Source organism: Bufo gargarizans, chromosome 7, assembly GCF_014858855.1.
Source record: "Bufo gargarizans isolate SCDJY-AF-19 chromosome 7, ASM1485885v1, whole genome shotgun sequence".
NCBI lineage: Eukaryota > Metazoa > Chordata > Amphibia > Anura > Bufonidae > Bufo > Bufo gargarizans.
The window spans coordinates 11,073,649-11,095,096 of NC_058086.1; the positions used below are offsets into that span (position 1 = coordinate 11,073,649).

Genomic DNA, 21,448 nt, shown 5'->3' on the forward strand with positions numbered 1-21,448 from the left:
TCAATGGTTTATGTTTGCTTGAATTTGAGGGCCTCCTTTTGGTTCATTTTTAGGGCCCTTTTGGTAGATTCAGTTATTAAAAATTCTTTGGATATCCCTTTTCGTCGTTTTAAAATCTCGAGTTGTTCTCTAGGTGTTGAATCCTCTGTACAGTTCCTTCTAATTCTTTTCATTTGACTGTACGGGATATTCCTCTTCCATTTCTGGCGGTGACAACTTGTGCAATTAAGATACCTGCCTGAATCTACTTTCTTAAAGTGGGTTTTAGTGATGATTGTGTTGGAGATAATAGTAAGCTGTAGGTCAAAGAAGATGGCTTCTTTTGGGTCAAATTCAGGGCTGAATGTTAGGCCCCAGTCGTTAGAGTTGAGGTGACTGATTAATAATTTGACCTCTTCTACGCCATTATCCCAAATTAAAATAATATCTATAAATCTTCGATAAAATTTGATGTTTGCATAGGACGGCGCAAATTTCGCGCCCATTGCGGTCCCTTGAATTTGGATATAAAATTTTTCGTTAAAAGTGAAATAATTGCGAGTTAAAATAAAATCTATGGCTTTTAAAATAAATTACCTAATTACCTAGGGTAACAACAGGGAAAGGACAAACACCACAAACAATCCCCAAAAGGGAGACAACAGGAGTATAACGGAGATCCAACAGCTCCAGTTCCAACACCAACTGAGGTCAGAATAGAAGATCTGGAAAGAAGGTCTATATCTGGCAACAAGGGAAGTAGAAGTGGAGAATACATAGTAGCTAGGGGTGGCTGACAGAACAGCTGAAAGAAAAAGCTACAGATGCCTAACTGGGACAAAAAGGATGGCAAACCTAAGCAGCAAAACCTGGACCAGAATACATTCCCACCACTAGGTCATGGAGCAATCTTTTGAAACCAAGTGAGTAGCCACCCGCTGCGACCTCCTGACCCCAGGCATAACAGGGTCAGCGATAGGTCATGGGAAAAAAAAAAAAAAAAAAAGTTTGAACGGAGCTTAGCCGCGCCCAGGACAGTGATATTAGTCATGATGGGCCAGCGGTAAACAGTGAGAAGGCCGTGACGCTGCTGGAGCACCGCTGCCTTCTCAAACAGCTGATCAGCGGGGGTCCGACACCCGGGACCCGCGCCGATCATCAGTTTAAACAAAGTGCAGAACCCCCTTTTTATGTATTTAAAAAAAAAAAAATACAAAAAAATAAAATAAAAGGAAAACATTTTGCATTCAATTTACCATTAACATGAAGTACAACGTGACACGAGAAAACAATCTCTGAATGTCTTGGGTAAGTAAAAGCGTTCCCAAGGTATTACCACATAAAGTGACACGTGTCAGATTGGCAAAATTAGGCCTGGTCAGGAAGGGGGTAAATGGCCCGGTCTGGAAGTGGTTAAGGAGCAACTCTCACCTGTTGCTTTAGTTCTTCATGCTGAGACTGCAAAACTTCAAGCACAGAGGTCTCATTATTAGTACGGGAGTCTATGAAAATAAAATAATGCTAAGTTTGCATTTATTATTTACTTTTTTTTTATTGAATCCATATCAGATCACTGTTTAGCTACATGGACCAAGTGTGATCAGCCAGTGCACATCAAATCTAGGATGTTTTCCCAACAACGTGTGTGACAATTGGACACAGGTACAGAGGCCAGAAAGAAAACAAGCACACGCAAGTGCAAACAAGATATTTACAGCGTGTAGGGAAATGTGAGCGAAAAGCAATTGTGTACGCAAGAGGATCAGCACCCCAGAAAAATAAAATTGGCTGCAGATTAGTTAGGCCTCATGCACACAGCCGTTACCGGGCCGTTCTGTGCAATGGCAATCGCAAATGCAGAGGCACTATCTGTGCGACTGCTGCAGCCGGATATAGCCCCATTCAATTTAAATGGGCCCATGATCTGTTCGCTCCTCAAAAATTAAAACAGATTCAATTTTTTTGCGTTGTGGAGTCACGGAGAGAGACCCCACGGAGGCACTCGTTCCACACCGGAACAAATAGCAGGGGTCCGTATATTGCGGACCCGTTTGAGGGCCGCAATATGGCCACAGCCGTGTGCATGAGGCCTTAAATGGGTATTCCAGTTCTAACAGCTTATCCCCTATCCACAGGAAAGGGGATAACTATCAGATGGGTGGAGGCCCCATAGATAGCCGAGCACTGTTCTCTTCCATCTCGTGCGCTCCCATAGAAATGAATGGAGACGCGCTGTACATTTCCGACCAGATGCTCCATCCATTTCAGGGGGGGCTCCAAAGGGTAAATTTCTATAACTAGAATATCCCTAGGACCTCCCTATCTAAAAGTCTGCATAGACACAGTCGTGGTTCTCCTGATTAAAACATTTTTATTTTGTTAATCTAAAGGCTCCGTTCCAGAGTTATGATATTTGCATATTAAGAAAAAGTAAGGCCTTTGGTGCAAAGAGGGTGTCACCATTGCTCTTGCTCCACCAAAAGCTCCACTCATTTCGGTGGCCAGACCCTGCCTGGCCATTTTAATTGACCAGGTCAGGCAGTGGCAAAGCAGAGAAGGAAGGGCTGGTTATAGAAATGAGTGGAGTCTGGGTGCAACAAGATAAACAGTAACACCCTCATTGCACCAAAAGCCTAATTTGCATTAAGAAAAAGTATCATAACTCTGAAACGAAGCCTTGGACCAGCAAAAGACAAAATGTTCTAACCAGATTAACCACAGCTATGCGAGTATACAAACAGTTGGATGGGGAGGTCGCTGGTGCGTGCATGCCAGACTGAAGTGGTCGACTGATCGCAGCTTATAGAAGAATGCCGCAGGAACAAGATCATGGATTCACTTTTTACAAATGGAAATGAAAATTCATATTTTGTAATAAAATACATACTGGAGATATCTCTTCCGCGTTTTGGCGGTGCAGGTCTTTGTGGCTGTAGGAAGGTAGATGGCGGTCGATTGCCCTGGATAGGATCTGTACGACTGGTTGCAGCCCCACAGTCCTGTGTATAGGCCTGAGATGCTATGATGTCGATCTCCTCCAAATCATCAGCTGTGAAGTCTTCCCCGTCACCAAACACATCCTCCATGGCTTCAGACTCCGTGCCACTGACCGATCGATAACGCTTTGATGGAGGATATGCTCCTCGATCACTGCAGGAAGAATGGAGACTTTGGTGTACGGCAGGGGAGGAGATGGCATTAACCCTATGAGCACTGTATAACATGGAGAAATCCCTTTTCTTTGCTGTAAACAGGGGGTTTATTGACATAATGTGCCCGCAGGTCCTCTGTAAGAAAGAACAGAGCCAAACATTTAGACTCTACGAAGGCTGAACGTTTTTATTATTTTCCGAAAAAATGGCACCAATGTGGATCTAAGTAGAAATTCCTGAGAAGAAGGACAGGTCCATTCTCAGTAGTGGCCGGGTTACCGAGGCTCAGGTGTCAGATCTCCACAGATATGATATTGATGGCCTGAGGATAGGTAATTAATATCGCTAACCCAGAAAAACATTTTACTGTATCACCAGAACTTCTCCCGTCATCTGAACCCGGCAACACTAGGAATACATTCTGGTGGCCGACGAGGCTTCATATTTGGTACCAACACCCAACTTTCTGAAGTCAATGGACGTTCTTGACACCCACTTCTAGACGTTTCCCATTAATTCCTAAGGACGGCTTTTCCACAACACTGCACATAAGTTTTATTTTGGAATACAGATTTTCATGTGTAGCTGTAAAGCGGGTGAAACGCCCCATCTGATAGAGGCGCAACACATAGAAGATTGCATTAACCAATGAGAGTCCTTACTGCTTGACACTGAAAAGATGACAATTGTTCAAGCCTCATCAGGCGTAGTATAAAGCAGATAACTGCAAGCAGTAAGAGGCAGAGTGCTGCCCCCGATAGATATCCAGTCCATGAATGGGATGAAACTAAGGTCTGCGGGGCAAATTCTTTAAGACACAATGCCCAACCTGCGGCCCTTCAGCTGTTGCAAAACTACAACTCCCAGCTTGCCAGGACAGCCTACAGCAGGGCATTGTGGTAGTTGTAGTTTTACAACAACTGGAGAGCCGTGGGTTGGGCATTCCAGTCTTGAGATATAGGAGGACATAAATCTTCCTTAAAGGGGTTCTGCAGTTTGTTTAATCTGATGATCTATCCTCTGGATAGATCATCAGCATCTGATCGGTGGGGGTCCAACATCCGGGACCCCCGCCGATCAGCTGTTTGATAAGGCAGCGGCGATCCAGTAGCGCCACGGCCTTCTCACAGTTTACCGCAGGCAGAGTGACGTCACGACTTGTATCAACTGGCCTGGGCGGGGCCAGAGTGAACAGAGCTTAGGCCCACCCAGGCCATTGATACTAGTTGTGACATCACTGGGCCTGTGGTAAACAGTGAGAAGGCCGCGGCGCTACTGGAGCGCCGCTGCCTTCTCTAACAGCTGATCGGCAGGGGTCCTGGATGTCGGACCCCCACCGATCATCAGTTTAAACAAAGTGCAGAACCCCTTTAAGTTAGGCTAGGGCTACACGGCAACGTGTCGCACAACATTTTTTTGTAATGATAGCGAATGGAGTCGCACTGCGACAAGACAGTCACACAAAACGCCAACTTGATCCGTCATGTCGCAGCATATTGCAGTGCGACACCATTGGCTATCATTATTTTAAAAAGTATTGTGCGACTTTTCAGCAACACGTCCCCCTGTAGCCCTGGCCTAAAACATCACTGACAAAAAGCTCACCGTCATCGCCAATAACAGGAGCAATCCCCTGCAAACAGACCAAATGTAAGAACTGTCCATACATAATGGCCACGATTAAAGACGACCCGTCACCGGTCCGGACCTGTCTGTTTAATAGCTTCAGGCATCCCCGACATACTAACAATTCTGGAGCATCCATTCTTATGTCTGTATGTTCTGCCGTTCCTGTGTTATTTCTACTAGAAGTTATGAATGAATTGCTAGCAGTCTGCAGTAAGGGTACAGAGGGGAGGTAACCAGTTAGGGGGGTGTAACTACACAGTGTGACAATGGCAGCACTGATTGGATAGAGTCAGACTGTGCAGGGCCACCCCCCCAACTGGTTACCTCCCCTCTGTACCCTTACTGCAGACTGCTAGCAATTCATTCATAACTTCTAGTAGAAATAACACAGGAATGGCAGAACATACAGACATAAGAATGGATGACACAATAGTTATTACATGGGGAGGCCTGAAGCTATCACCACAGACAGGTCAGGGGCCTTTAGGACCAGGCTTTGGTACAGACGCCCCCGCACGCTGGATAGGTGCCTTTGTTTCATAGAGTGATACAGAATTGAGACTATTTCCTCAGTTTCCTTACTGAAGGGGGGAAAACCGCATCAAACATGTCTCCTGCTTGTCAGAAGGGTGTCTGAGGCGTTAGTGAACCCCTCTCTGCTAGTGGCCACACCGGAAAACCCGCCGGATCCCACCTGCTGTGCAGGCTACACTCTGCCCATGTCTTACACTGGGTGCACACGGACATAACACGGAAGGCTGTGACTGAAGGAGCTGCACTAACATCATGTCCTCCTGCCATAAACAACCTGTAAAGTGGAGTCACAACACATAAATCTCGGCAGTGACACAGCCGGCACGTTACCGGTGCGGCTCTATGCTTCACCCGTCCCGGTACCTGTCAGAGATCCCGGGCTCAGGGCTCAGGGCTCAGGGCCCGGCCTTCTCTCCACAACTTCCACTCATGCTTTGGCGGCCACAGTGTCACAGGAACCGAGCAGCCAATCAGCGACCAGATTATAAATCCCAATCCTCTGATAGGACGGAGGACCGCTGTGGATGTGAAAGCGCAGCTGATTGGTTGACGTCACACTCTCTGTCCGGGCAGAGCGGCCGCTTCAGAGAAAAATGCTGAGCCGCATGCGACATTTCTAGCCTCCCAGTCTTCCTTCATTTATGTTACATTTCACCCAGGCCAAGGTTACACTCTGCTGCTTTCTTTTATTCTCCCTCAGTAAATGACAGTCTATAGCAGGGATCAGCAGCTTCCCCTCCAGCTGTTCTGAAACTACAACTCCCAGAATCCTCCTTTTACTGCTATGGGAGTTACAAGAACAGCTGAGCAAGTGTGCATGCTGGGAGTTGTAGTTTCACAGCTGTTGGGCCATGGGATCTGTTTGGTTTTGTTGGGGTAAATTATCTGCCGGATCAGCACTTCCATCATTTTTGTTCATCTGCCTTTGTAACGTAATTCAATAACACAAGTGTGAAAGAGGACTTATTAACCCCTTCAATACCCTGGGATTTTCCACTTTTGCGTTTTTGTTTTTCACTCCCAGCCTTCCCATAGTCCTAACTTTTTTATGTTTCCATTCACATAGCCTTGTAAGGGCGTATTCTTTGCGGGACAGGTTGTACTTTCTAATGGCGCCATTTATAGTTGTATATCATGTAGTAGGGAGCGGGAAAAAAAATCCAAATGGGGTAGAATTGGGAAAAAACGCTGTACACTATGCGGTAAAATTTACCTTTTATCTTCATTCTCCAGGTCAGTACGGTTCGGTTCCAACGATACCACACAAATAATTTTTCTTGCGTTTTAATACTGAAAAAAAAAATTCAACCTTTGAGGAAACAAAACTTTTTTTCATAACCATATTCTGACCCCTATAACTTTTTTGTAGTTATGTGTACGGGGCTGTGTCAGGGCTCATTTTTTGTGGGACGATCTGTTCTTTTCAGTTATACCACTTTTAAGTGTGTGCGACTTCTTGATCACTTTTTATAAAAAAATTATTGGGTAGTTGAAGTGACAAACAATGGCAAATTGGCTATGGGCGATGCCCATGATGTTTATTTTTTTTATTGGTTAAGTATTTTTATTTTAAGGAAAGGAGGGTGATTTGAACTTTCATTTATTTTTATTTTTTTATATTTGTAAAAACTTTTTTAACTTTTTGTTTTTTTAACTTTTACCTTGAGTGACAATAACTGGCAATCATTCGATTGCCCATAGTATTCAGTGACTATATTATTGCAAGGCTGCCACCTTGGGGCTTCGGTCAATTAGATCGAGGTAACAGGTCCCCCGATCTCAGCCGAGGAACGCTGTTACCGGACCGGAAGCGCGCGACTTCCGGTTCTGGTCTGTGCAGGTGCCATGGTCATTTGACCACGGCATCTGAAAGGTAAGTAGTATGCGATCAGCCTTACAGCTGATCGCATACATGTGCCGCGGGTCTCTGCTATTTAAAATAGCAGAGACCCCGCGGCTAAGGCGCCCGCTCGTACATGTTTAGGGATTGGACCCACAGCTACGTCATGGGTCCTTAAGCGGTTAAAGGGGTTGTCTCATCTCAGACAATAGAGGCATATCGCTAGGATATACGCCCATAGTCCCACCGCTGGGACCCGCACCTATATAGAGAACAGAGTCACGAAAGAGGTGGCTGGAGAACTCCGGTCCGGCCACCACCAACCTCTCTCCCCATAGAAGTGAATGGGAGTGCACCGTGCATGACCACTGCTCCCATTGACTTCAATGGGCCCAACGAAAACAGCCAAGCCAGCGTTCGGCCATTTTCGGCGGCCCCATAGAAATGGCACATGCGCCCTCCACCACTTTCGGGTCTCCATTCTCGATATAGCCATGCACCTATCAGACAATGACGATATGCCCCCATTGTCTGAGATGAGACAAGGCCTTTATGGTAACATCGGGGCATATAATCCCTGCCCCTGGGAATGCCCCAGATCTGCCCAGAAACCCATTTGTGGTCAGGATGTGCATTAGCTCCACCCATTTTTCAGTCCGAGGCAGCACAAATTTGCCAGGACTGAAAATCAGGGACAGTCACTGCAAATTCAGGACAGTTGGCAACTATGGAACACTATAAATATATACTGTACATATATACACATATATTCACCTTCCAAAAATCCTACTATCAAGTGATCAAATAGCCAAATGTACCCCAAAATGGTACCAATAAAAATGTCATCTAAGGCCTCATGGCCACGACCGTTTGGGTCGGCATCTGAGCCCCCGTTTTGGCGGCTCGGATGTGGATCCATTCACTTCAATGGGGCCGCAAAAGATGAGGACAGCACTCCGTGTGCTGTCCGCATCCGTGGCTCCGTTCCGCGGCCCTGCTAAAAAAATATAACATGTCCTATTCTTATCCGCACTTTGCGGACAAGAATAGGCATTTATATTGCCGGCGCCTGTTCCGTTCCGCAAATTGCGGAAGGCAACACGGGCAGCTTCCGTTTTTTGCGGATCCACGGTTTGCGGACCGCAAAAAACTGAATGGTCGTGTGCATGAGGCCTAATTCTGCAAGAAAATGAGCCCCCATAGAAGAGGATCGCCAGAAAAAAATATATATGGCTTTTAGAAAAAGGTGATACAAAAACATGTTTTTAAAAAAAAAAGTGGTAAAATATAAAAATCACTATATAAAAAAAGTCACACGCAGTCACACAGCTCAATCGAGAGAACAATAAACGTATAATTGTCAGAGAGTGGCTGAACTCGTCCCCAGAGGCTGTTCAGTGTAGTGTCCCACTACGTAAATGTGGCCACTACTCAAGGGTCAATTGGGTTACGTTGTTCTCCACCTCCTGTGGAACATGGTCATGGTATTTTGTATTGCATTTTAATGTATGTTGTCATGTTATCTCCTGTGTACCAGGCCTGTTAGGGGTGTAGTTCCTCCTCCTAGGCAGTAGAGGGAGCTAGGGAACCCCCTAGTATATATAGACAGGTCCAGTCCAGGAGAGGGAGTGTGTGGTTAGAAGCCAGTGTGACATTAGCCAAGTAGTAGCTGAAGATCAGCTTCTAACATGCAGCTAGATAGCCCAGGTTCCTAGCTTGCATCCAGGGAAAGAAGTTGCCTCCCGAAGATATCTAGCACCTTGTAAAGTACAGAGCAGAGACAATTTTATCCAGCCAAGTAGAAAGCTGAAGGGCAGAAGGATATTTACAGAAAGAGGATTTATACCAGAGGAAGGTTTCCCTACCCAAGGATAAAGCCAGCTATAGGGCATACGGGCCTTGGAGAAAGCCAGACAGGATTCTGCAGAAAGTACAGCCTGATCTGTGAGTGTTATTCCCTCTCAGTGCAAGGACTTTGCCTGCCATTTATGTGAAGCCTGCCTGTTATCAAGATCTTTCATATGGAACTGTTTGAAACCTGTATATAGTTGAACTGTTCAGTAAAGAGGAATTCTAGTTTACTACAAACGTGTGTACCTCCTATATTCCTCCAACAAATCGGTGTGCCACCGTTACCAGCACTGGCGTCACGAACTGTAAGGGATCTTGCCACCGGCACGCTAAACTTCCAACACCCAGGGCACCTCACCTACCACCCGGCCTGGTCCCTATATCCAGAGAGTGCCCCAGAGGATCTATGTGCCAGCCTCTCCATCACTGCTGTACGCCTGCCCAGGGTGTATTAAAAATGGCGAGTACCAAGAGCAACCCTCGGTCTGTTAACTGTCCCCTGTGACCTCACATTCACTCACCCTGAAGGACTGGCGTACTGCATCAGTAGCAACATGGCACCCGTAAACCAATCCATCAAAATCTGAGCTGCCAGATCCAAATGGCGGTCTTTCCCTTCAGAACCCTGCAGAGTGCCCACACAGCAGTTTACATCCACGTTTATGCCATTTCAGTAACCAGTAGAACCTGCCTGACACGGTGTATCTCAGATGGTACACGCTGAGCAGAACATATTGGGCCATATCTGGGGAAAACTTGCAATTTTCACGAAGCTCATGCTAAGTGCTCGGCGACGAGGCCACAATTCCTCTGGTATGGGGCTCGTTCATATGAACGTATTTTGCGTTCCGTATACAGGCCGTTTTCTGCGTTCCGCATACAGTCCTTATACAGAGCCATTCATTTCAATGGGTCTGCAAAAGATGCAGACAGCACTCTGTGTGCTGTCCGCATCCGTTGCTCCGTTCCGTGGCCCCCCAAAAATGATGAGTCCTGTCCTATTCTTGTCCATTTTGCGGACAAGAATAGGCATTTCTATAATGGGCCTCCTGTTCTGTTCCGCAAATTGCGGAAGGCACACGGGTGGCATCTGTTTTTTGCTGATCCACAATTTGCAGACCGCAAAAAAACGGCAGGGTCGCGAGAACGAGCCCATAGGGTGAGGTTGTTTTTATAATCACATCTGTAGTTCATAGCTACGCTGCTTATCAGACCCTAGGAGGACTGAGTTTGGGGGAAGCGCCGCCACAGGCTCCAACAGTGACCCACAATGAACAGACCTTTTATCCTGGGCGGATGCCTAACCTGATCAGTAGCGTATCTGAGTTTATCGTTTCATTTAACATACATGGATGCTAGCCTTGTTGGACACCATTAACCCTACAGTGACCCATAACTTGGTGGGCTTCGAGTGTAATATAAATTCTGTTTATATGTGCACTACGTTATCCCCAGACACAAAACCTACTTTGAGCTCGGCTCATGTGAAATGAATGTGTCCACACACCAGGGGATGCGTTATCCGCTCTTCCTTCTCCTCCTATGATTGTCATCCGGTCCATTTTTTTATTTCACTATTGCTTGTGACTTGACACCACTTTATGTTGAACGGTTACATATACCCTCTTTACGGATACCCTAACATTATTTGGGCCTCCTTCCGTTCGATATTTCTTAATTTGTTCATCCATATAAGTATCTAGATTCATTTACCCCCTGATGATCCCACACCGTGGGGGAAATGCGTTGGGGTTGGCCACAGAAAATATCTGTGACATTAATTACTATCGTACAAAGGTGTCTTTTATATAATTCGTTTGATGCACCGTGTACCTCTTGGTGTTTTACATCATCAGGGCTGTATACATTGTGCACTTCGTGTTGTTTGTTTGGTCCTCTCTGTCTGTTTGTATATGAGTCCACCGTCAGATCGACAATTATCAGCCCATTCATAACAGGGCAATTCAGGAGTTGCTAGCCTAGGATCGAGGACGGGGGGTCCCCACCATAAGGGGTCGCCCCTGGGCAGAGGGTCTAGCCTCAGGGCATGCATCTAGGGATAGTTCCCCCATATATCCAAATAGCATGCTATATTTTCGGTGGCTTCATATGCATCTGGTCACCAGTGGACATCTGTTTGTTGTATTAGTACCATTAAAAGTTAATCTCTCCATAAGGGTTATGCTCTAGCTGGACTCATGAAGCCTTGGGACCCATGTCCTGCCACAGTATTTAACTGTATCACCGTCCAACCCCTACAATACCCCCTCTAATGTCCGGGCCCCTCAACCACGGCTGCCGCTGCATCTCTCTGTCACGAGGATCAAAACAACATCCGGCGACGGGCAGGTGGTGTCGGTGGGAAGCCAATAGCAGGCCGTGACGGGGGCGAGCCTCCCTAGCATCGTGGCTGACACTAGGAAGGCTGGTCCCTGTGGCGGCCTGCTATTGGCTGCCCCCGTCTCCAGATGTTTTAAACCGCGAAACAGGGAGATGCAGCGATGGCCCCTTTAATTACCACTGAAAGCAGCAGATCATTATGTACCGAGCCAGTAGCAGTGAGGAGGGCTTCGGTCCTCCATGAAATTTCCCTGTAGGGACTATGGCCACCATTGCCTGCGGTGGGTATTGCAGCCTTCATTTGCTATCTTGGCTGATTAGGATTTCAGATGACAATCTGCAGCAAAAACCTGATTGTGGGGGAGGTTTATTTTTCTGAAGAATTTGCCATAGGCCGAATGCACACGGACGTGGAACACGGACGTGAGCGTTCCTTGGTACCCCGGCCTGGCATCTTGCTGACAGCAGGAGCGCACGGCGTCATTGGTTGCTATGACGCCGTGCGCTTCATGCCGCTGCTGCACTACAGTAATACAGTCTATAGATCATACCAGTGTATTACTGCGGTGCAGCGGCGGCATTAAGCGCACGGCGTCATAGCAACCAATGACGCCGTGCGCTCTTGCTGTCAGCAAGATGCCAGGCCGGGGTACCACGGACCGCTCACGACCGTGTTCCACGGCCGTGTGCATTCGGCCATATTGAGACACCACTAGCTTTGCAATATCTTTTTTTTATACGGAAACCCTTTAAATGACACGTAATGTGAAAAATGCTTGTGTTAAAATTGCCACGTCTAACTAGAAAACGGCAAGAAATAAATAAAGGTATTACAAAAAATCTAAAACTGGCAAAGTTCACTGTAAATAAAGTAGACAAGCTAAACTGTTAAACGGAAGTGTCTGAGAACACGTTTGGTAGAGGGAAGGAACCTCCTGAGACTTGCAATGTAGAAAGAAGCTATTTATTATTGTGTTACTGATATCATGCAGACGAGGTACATCTTGTACTAGGTCAGAAATGAAAGAAAGCTGTGTGGTGACGGGCAGGAAAACAGGTGTTCCGAGCAGAGCTAGGCTCACATCACGTTCATGCATCCTGTTAAGGCTCTGTTCACATCTGTGTTGTAGTTTTTTTCCAAACGGATCCATACATTTTCCATGGGTTGGGGGTGCACATCTATAATGAAGCACAGTGTCAGAATGAAAGTTGCCTGGTTAATAGCAGCAGCCCGTGCCCACTGAGGCCTGCTTCTGTTGTAACCATACAACCATATGTGTACTCCCTCTGGCTCTTAAAGGGCCAGTGCGCACATTCTAATCCTCCCCAGCTTCCTCTGTAATAGTGCCTGAGCGAAAGGTTCTAGTTTGCAAGGTTCCTACAAAGGTTTGTTATTATTATTGTTATTATTTAATATTAAAGCGCCATTCATGCCATAGCGCTGTACATATAAGAAGAGGTATACATACATAATACAGACAATCACAATAAGCATGATTAAGACCAGATACAAACTGGTACAGAAGGAGAGAGGGCCCTGCCCATGAGGCTTACAATCTACATGGGATGGGAGAAGGACACAGTAGGTGCGGGTGAAGTTGGTGATGGCGGTATAGAGGCAGCAGGGACACTGGTTGTAGGCTTCTCTGAAGTGGTGGGTTTTCAGGTTTCTTTTGAAGGATTCCACTGTCGGTGAGAGTCTGATATGTTGGGGTAGCAAGTTCCAGAATGTGGGGGATGCACGGGAGAAATCTTGGAGGCGATTGTGGGAAGAGGTGATAAGAGGAGAGAAGGAGGTCTTGTGAGGATCGGAGATTGCGTGTGGGGATGTATCGGGAAAGTAGCTCAGAGATGTAGGGAGGGGACAGGTTATGGACGGCCTTGTATGTATTTGTTAGTATTTTGAACTGAATTCACTGGGCAATGGGAAGCCCATGAAGAGATTGGCAGAGGGGGGAGGCAGAGGAGTAATATGGTGAGAGGTGGATTAGTCGTGCAGCAGAGTTGAGGATAGATTGGAGGGGTGCGAGAGTGCTAGATGGAAGGCCACAGAGGAGAATGTTGCAGTAGTTTAGGTGGGAGATAATGAGGGCATGTACAATTAGTTTTGCAGACGTTGAGGAAAGCGCAGATGCGGGAGATGTTTTTGAGTTGGAGGCAGCAGGTGGTGGAAAGGGCTTGGGTGTGTGGTCGGAAGGAAAGGGCAGAATCCAAGGTCACTCCAAGGCAGCGGACTTGGTTGACCGGGGAGAGTGTGCCGCCATTGATTGTGACAGATAGGTCTGTTAGGGGGGTTGAGCAAGATGGGGGAAAGATGATGAATTCTGTTTTATCCATTTTAAGTTTTAGAAAGCGAGAGGAGAAGAAAGAGGATATGGAAGATATACATTGTGGGATTCTGGATAGTAAGGTGGTGATGTCTGGGCCAGAGAGGTAGATTTGTGTGTCGTCAGCAAAAAAAGTGATACTGAAAACCATGGGACTCTATGAGATGTTCCAGGCCAAAAGTGTAGATTGAGAAGAGCACGGGTCCTAGGACAGAGCCTTGCGGGACACCAACAGAGAGGGATGAGACGAGGAGATGGTGTGAGAGTGGGAGACGCTAAATGTCCGCTCTGTGCTATCTCTTTGTTTATCTGTCTGTGTACTCACTTTTGCCTATTTCTGGGACTGACCCTTTGCTGCCTGACCTCTGCCTGATCTCCATTCTGACCTTGAGCTACATGTACTCTGCCCGCCCTGACCTCAGCCATTCCCTGACTAGGGTTTTTCCTGATCCCTTGGTGCTCTGCACCAGTGTCTCTTAACTCCAGCAGAGTCCATATCCTAAGATAGGGCTTAAAGAGGAAATTTCATGTTTTTTTAAGTTTAGATAAATACCTTGCGGGATACTGATGCTGCCACCCTACCTGTTTTTTTTTTTTTTCAAATATCGCTCCTATGCCCCTCTGTGTTCTCCTGCAGTTTTCCCGCTCAGTATGTTAATACTGAGCATCGGTACAGGGAGGAGGAGAGGCCAGGGTTTCTTAAGGGGCGTCTCCTTCTCCCTGGCTGTGCCGCGATCCAATCACAGCCAGGGAGAAGGAGACGCCCATTGATAAACCCTGGCATCTCCTCCCCTCTGTACTGATGCTCAGTACTGTATATTAACATACTGACCGGGAAAACTGCAAGGGAACACAGATGGGCGTAGGAGCGAGATTTGAAAAAAACAGGCAAGGTGGCAGCATCAGTACCCCGCAAGGTATTTATCTAAACAAAACAAAAAAAAACATGAAAGGTCCTCTTTAAAGGGGGAAGACCATGGGGCTGCCAGAATAACACCCTTAGCGGGTCCACATCTGTAAGAACATCTCTCTGTGTAATCAGAGCTGAGCTGCCAATAAATACATCTGAATGGGGGAGGAACCACTACTGTAGAAATCATTGCTCCTTCATATACTATTTTGCATGTAATAGACCAATGCAAACTAACTAATCGCCGGATTTATCATCAAGCGCTTGTGCTGCCCTGAAATCAGGCAGTATATTAGTACCCTGGATCTAGACATGTTGCACAGATCATCGTCATACAGATGTATAATTTGGTAACTATAGCCTGCCAACCCATACACTACACTGCTATTGATTGAATATAGAGGCCCACAGGTTTTTATTACGTATGAGTGTGAAAAAACACATGAACTGCAGCAAACTTTCTGTGTTCTGGAGGTGTCAGAGGCATTAATTCTATAGGAGAATACAATGCCATAGGGCAGCACGCTGAATGCATAGATTCTCATGATACTACACCACATATTTCACATTTTAAAGCTGCCCCATGCAAAGCGCTGAAGAAAAATATAGAAAAGTGGGTCAACGGATCTCACCATTCATTAGCATTCATATAATATAATTATGCAATGATTGTCCTTGTCCTTGAGCTCTGTAAGAGACTAGAGCACATGCCCAGATGTGTGGGCAGAGTTCAAGGCTGTGGACAATGCAGAATATTATAGTGCTTGAAATATTATACTAAAATAGGGGTATTTAGTTTGCAAAAAAACAACAGCTGAGAGGTTACCTAATAACTGTGCGGAATACAGAGATCTCTCCCATCATCTGTTTATACCCAGGACTGAGACAAGGGGACGAAAAGAGGAGAAGCGGGGCCCTACATAATGTGAGGACCATCAGTAGAGCAAACACCCAGAAGAAAGTAAGGCTTACCAGATGAGGTTGTGCACAAGCCGTCACAACACTGCTGGGCGCATACAGGTCTGAATGGGAACTGATGCCGACCAGGTGCAGCTCCACTCCATACACACGACTGGGATAAAAGGAAGCAAAAGGGAGATTCCAGAGCGCTCCACAGGTTTAATAATTTATTAAAAAATATGCATACAAAATAAAGTGCAAACAGTGCTACGCGTTTTGAGCACTGGAACATTCTCTTCCTCAGGCACTGTGACAAGGGGACATCATCTACGTCTAGAGAAAAGGTTTCTACATCAACACAGAAGAGGATTCTTTACGGTAAGAGCAGTGAGACTATGGAACTCTCGGCCTGAGGAGGTGGTGAGGAAGGGCCTGGATTTACAGGATTTCTGGTGTGTAGTAATACTATAGGGCAGTGATGGCGAACCTATGGCACGGCTGCCAGAGGCGGCACTCAGAGCCCTCTCTGTGGGCACCCGCACCTTGGAAAAAGTCTATGGCGTACCAATATGCTTTAGACTTTTCCTGCCCTTCATCAGCACAGGACGCACTATGAACAACACGGGCAGCGCACTGAATGTAGGTTATTAAACTATTATAGCTAAATGATGAAGTACATGAAAGATATACTATATTGGTATTCAGGTTAAATTGCTGTGTTGGCACTTTGCGATAAATAAGTGGGTATTTGGTTGCAGTTTGGGCACTCGGTCTCTAAAAGGTTCACCATCACTGCTATAGGGTATAGTTATTCGATTTATGAGGTCGTCCATCCAGGGATTTAGGCTAGGTCTACACGAATGGATTTTCTGCGACTGTTGCGCCGCAGTCGCAGCATGTTGCATGTTGCAGTGCGACACCATAGACTGCCATTATAAAAATTGTCGCGCAACATTAGTCCAACAAAATGTCGTGCGACAAATGTCGTCGTGTAGACCTAGCCTTATTTTGAGTCAAGAAGGAATTTTCCCTAAGATGAGAAAAAATTAGCTTTTAGCTTTACCGTTTATGGATTTTTTTCCTTCCTCTGGATCAACATTACAGGATAACAGGCTAAGCTGTAGCTTTATAAATTGTGTTACTACCTATGTAAAGGCATTCACTAGTGACAATTTCTCAGCATGTCCATTGCACATTTTTGCAACATTTTTGTGAAAATGGCAGAACAAAGTTTTTGTATTATTACACTAAATGCTGAAAACATATTCAACCATAGTTGTCTTAATGAAAATGTAAAACATATGGAACTCCTATCCCAGGTAAAAATCTTGCTATTGAGCTACAGTGATTCTGAGCCGCCGGACTTTCAGCATTGTACAGTTGAAAGGGTCGTCCAGCCTAGGAGGCGACTAACCCAATCCTCGAAACCCATGCCCAATAAAAAAAAAAAAAAACACTCACAGTCTGAAGTGATGCCATTCCTGTTCTGCGGCCCTCTTCCCGGCTGATTCTCTGCTAGACTGGAAATGGCTTGGTCCCGTAGTGACCACTGCAGCCAGTCTCATGTGCTACAATGGCACATCACTGCCAGTGACATGCCAGTGAAGTGCTGTCCTAGCACATGTGAATGCTTAGGCCAGTAATTGTCCCCAGTGGTCATGGGACCAAGCCACTTCTGGACCCAAAGCAGACTGTGGGACATGCATTGTGAGACTGTGCACAGATGAGTGCTTTTTAACTGTTGACAGGTTCTGAGCATTGGGCTGTCAGCTCCTAAGCCAGACAATCCCTTTAACAGACTCCATTATAGTCAGTAGGGACTTAGCCTGGCCCCCTTTCCCAAACTTCCTCCTTGTTTGTCGTCTCCGGTCCTCCGCCGTCTCCATCTTCCGGTCCCCTCACTGTTTACATCCGGGAGTATATGGGCATGGTCACATGCAGCGCTCCAGTTAATTATTGGCTTTCGGGGACTAAGACCGGAAAATGGAGACAGCGGAGGACCGGAGTGGCATTGAGCAGGAATCTTCCGTTTCAGTAGGCAGGCTGCAGGCATTTGCTTAAAAAGCATTATAACCGGACAGTGTCAGACTGGGGTGCCTAGGGCCCAGCAGTAAAATTATTTTGGGTGACCACAAAAATTTTAATATTTCAGTTTTTTTATATGAACATAGGCTGGTTGAGGTGCTGTACATTGAATATATGTATGTAGTGCAGTAAGTCTACTGTGTTATGTGCCACTTGTGCAGGGGGTGGGAGACTAGGGGCCCCCCTTGCTCAGGGGCCCACCGGGGGATTCTCCTGTACCCCTGTGGGCCAGTCTGAGACTGTAACCGGAGAACCCCCTTAATGTCCCTTTAAGATTGCAGACATTTCACAGCACTTAAGACCAATGAATTTCTTGTGCACGCTATGAGGATAAATAGAGAACTAGGCCAGCCATTAACCTTAATTGGGTTTGTCCTTACTGGTATTTACAGAGCTGGGTCTAGAGCCGCTAATTTTCATATGAGCTCTTTGGCAGAAGCCCAGCTTTAGCCAGACAAAGGAAGCTTAGTAGTACGGCAGTCTACTGACATAATACCGCAGCAAGCCTGTCCTCTGTGTGCTGTGACTCTTTCAAGAATTACATTCTGCAAACTGAACATTGCACAATGCTGTAAATGAAAGGTATAACCAGTTCTCCGAATCATGTATTGGTTTAATTATGTATCAGCTCTGCAACGTGATGAAATAATAATTGGATAATGAATGGCTGCACATAATGTGACTGCTTCACGTAACAAATACTAATTAATACATATCTGTTTGATGTCCACTGCCCCGCGGTAATTCCCTAGGGTTGGCGGTCATACCTGCAGAACAGATGGTACTGTTGAGTATGCATATACTGGGCTAGCGTGTTTAAGGATTTGTTTTTACACAGCGTTTGCAATCTGAATATTTCTGGAAAGCTTCCCTTCATACTTCTTCCCTCTTTTGGATTCATCTCCTCCCTTCCCAAGAAAAACATGCAAATGAAAACTGTTGCAGACGTAGTGTGTGAATCTGGCCCAAGACTTCTGTTTTTCTTGATTCGCTGTTTTGAGCTATGCACTAGGAAATGTATAGCCTTTGCCTGTTACATGTTTTATTAACTCCTTAAAGGAGTTGTCCAGACTTTTATAAGTGATGGCCTATCCTCGGGATGAGGTGTTCTGTGTAGCTCCATAGCCGGAAGACATGACGAGCGCCACAGAGCACTGTCAGAATTGTAGCGGACGGCTCTCATCACTGCAGCTCCACTCCCATTCAAGAAAAAGGGCGAAAATATGACTTTTTTTATTACAAGGTTCCACCACAAATTAAAAAAATAGTAAATTCACCAGAAGTCTCACTTGGGGGCCCATACTGAGTTTTGCTATAGGGCCCTAGGACATCTGTGTATGCATTTCAGTTTTTGTATCGTTTGCTTCTTTTTTTTTTTATTAACATAATCTTTATTTAATCATTTTATTTTTGCTTTTTTCATGTCATCAAGGGACCCAGCAACCTCAGTGCTGGGGCTCATAGTGACAAACACAGTGATAGCCCCCTGCATTTGTTAGCACCGTGATCAACACTGAAAGGGTTAAAGGGAACCTGTCACCTCCAAAACACATTTTAGGCTAACACCATTACCTTACAGTGGCCCCCAGTGTGTTCCTAATCATGTTTTTCTTTCCTCCACTGGTTGTTGTATACTTTATAAAAACGCTGTTTTAATCTGTGTTTTCGCTATCCTCAGAGTCAAGCTAAGCCGGCCCCTACCCGTCCTCCCTTCACTGTGATTGACATCCTGCTGGGAGGCTGCCACACTCACCCGGACGCTTTCCTCTCTCTGCGCATGTGCAGTGTCCCAGGGGGTCAGTAGTGTATGCTGGGCTTTGTAGTGCAGATTAACCCACTAACCTGGGATCCACTGTCGTCTTCAATCGGGGCAAATACTGGAACAGGCAGGTATTTAATGTTCGTGACGCCAGTGTCAATTAAACGGTGACACGCCGTGTATAGTAATGTAGAAGAATGAAGCAACCACGGGATAGCCAACCAAAACTGGAACTTTACTGAATATCAGTGATAATCATACATGGACGCAGTTGGAAGCGCAGTTCCATGGAAGACAGTTGGTTTCTATTTGAATACAGTTGGTTCTTAGAAGTACAGACTGGCCGGTCATAGCAATGTTCTTTACAGAGTGTTAATTACAGGAGATGCAGTACAGGCGGCTTGCACACTATTCCTGACTGGTCCTGAAACATGTGACTTATTCTCCAAGGTCTAATGCCCTATATCTGGCGTATCCTTGAAGCTGTCTTTATCTAGTACCTCCTCTGTTATCTTGAGTACCTCTTGCTTTATCAGATTGGCCTCTGTGGTATTCTGTGTCCCGGCTGGTTGCTTATGATGTTTCAGCGAAAACGGATGATGACTCAGGAGGGGAACCTTTTCCTTGGATCCGGAACCCGGTTACAGGGCCTATACTACCCTCTCCTAGTCGGCAGGCTTCAGGCCTGCTCTGCTCTCACAGGCCCATAGCCTGGCCTTGACTCAGACACAGGATCATCTCTGACTCCTTTTCCCACTGTCTGCCTGCTTACTACTTCCTGACTGGGCCTTATATAAACTAGGGTTCCCTAGCTCCCTCTAGTGACTCAGAGCTGGAATAACACCCTAGCCGGCCTGCACATGCACATTTCACAGTAACAGGAAGTACATAGCATTACATTAACAAGATGTTTTATACCAACCTCCCCATAAATACAGGGGGAACGACAGTACCCAAGTGACCCTTCTGTAGTGACGGGGTATTACTCTCCCGTACACTACATACCCCGCTGCTTTAAGCTGAGTACGACCTCGTACTCCATCAGGGCCCGCCCAACTGGAATCATTACCTGAAATAGAGAAAGACACATGCATGCATACATATATGTCAATTACACTCATATCAGACCCAATTGGCAAAGGTGAAGTGCGGTGACAAGGGGCGTCGTTCTCTTCTTCTCAGGATAGTGAGTGGAACGGGGGCGCTGACCTGGCACAGCGAATGTTAAAAAGAACCAGGATAGTCCATGACAATAAATAAGTCCACAATAAAATTAACCTCTCAGAGGCTTGCACATAGGAAGTCCATCTCTGGGCACATAGACGTGAATAAAAACCGGTTACTAAATACTGTCAGCAGCACATATATAAAATGACAATACAGGACTCTAACAATACCAGGGCCATGTTATCCTGGCAAGTCCTGCTTACCCTTTAAAATAGTGCTGACATAAAAATGTCTTTTCAACCTGAAATGGGGGTAAAAAGGGAAAAAACTGTGCAAACTAAGGCACAACTGGGATTTTAGCATGCAGGCCGGATGTCTCAAACACAACATGGGCAGCTGGAAGCAGTGGTATACAGTGGCACCATCATTCGGTTAGAATGCCACCGGCCGTGTGTAACTGGCAGCAAGCTTCACCAGCTTTGCCAAACGGAGGGACAAAACGGCCATTATAGAGACAGACATGTAGAAAGGACTACTCACAGACGAGTGTCATACTCCTCCTCTGATGAAGAGTCGATGAACGGATCTTGCAGCAAGTGCTCTGGTAAGGCCGGCCACATCTGGAATCCGTCCCCCCTGACGATCTTTAAAGGAGGAGGCTTATCTCTCATTGCCTCCATCTCTGCGTCCGTTCTGGGAAACGGGATCCACTGGCATCCGGCGTACCCGAGGTCCTCCACCCAGTAAATCCTCTTGCGTAGAGCCTCTATGTCAGCCTTTGTGCAGGTCACTGGGGCTACCGGAGGTCCGGTGACAGTGGCCTCTAGGGTAACGGTGGCAGCCGCTGCTAGACGTCGGGCCTCAGCGCATTCCTCCGCCCGCTGGTAGCTATCTAGCTTCTCTTTCTCCACCGTGTGCAGAGTCGACACTGGCCCCTCCCTCTGACTGGGCCGGTCTACCTCCATCTGAGGCCCG

General features: G+C 46.3%; 1 protein-coding gene and 1 long non-coding RNA gene across 7 annotated transcripts in view; both read right to left on the minus strand.

Moving 5' to 3' along the window:
* LOC122943523 (ATR interacting protein) overlaps window positions 1–5,747 on the minus strand; it is a 52,749-nt gene extending 47,002 nt beyond the window's left edge. For 2 of the 6 annotated variants that reach the window (XM_044301321.1, XM_044301319.1), the window contains exons 1-3: window positions 5,658–5,747; window positions 2,867–3,266; window positions 1,411–1,481 (exon numbers count right to left, since the gene is read on the minus strand). In XM_044301321.1, the coding sequence (XP_044157256.1) occupies window positions 1,411–1,481; window positions 2,867–3,248 (453 nt within the window). In that variant the 5' untranslated portion in view covers window positions 3,249–3,266; window positions 5,658–5,747. Of the gene's footprint in view, window positions 1–1,410; window positions 1,482–2,866; window positions 3,267–5,488; window positions 5,505–5,624 lie in introns of those variants that run through there. The other 4 variants (XM_044301322.1, XM_044301324.1, XM_044301320.1 and 1 more) reach the window with 4 other exon arrangements.
* Window positions 5,748–12,271: 6,524 nt separating this feature from the next.
* LOC122943103 lies at window positions 12,272–15,646 on the minus strand. The gene is made up of 2 exons (XR_006390823.1): window positions 15,535–15,646; window positions 12,272–12,504 (listed from the first exon to the last, which is right to left on the minus strand). It is a non-coding gene; the product is annotated as an uncharacterized LOC122943103 (long non-coding RNA).
* Window positions 15,647–21,448: the final 5,802 nt, after the last annotated feature.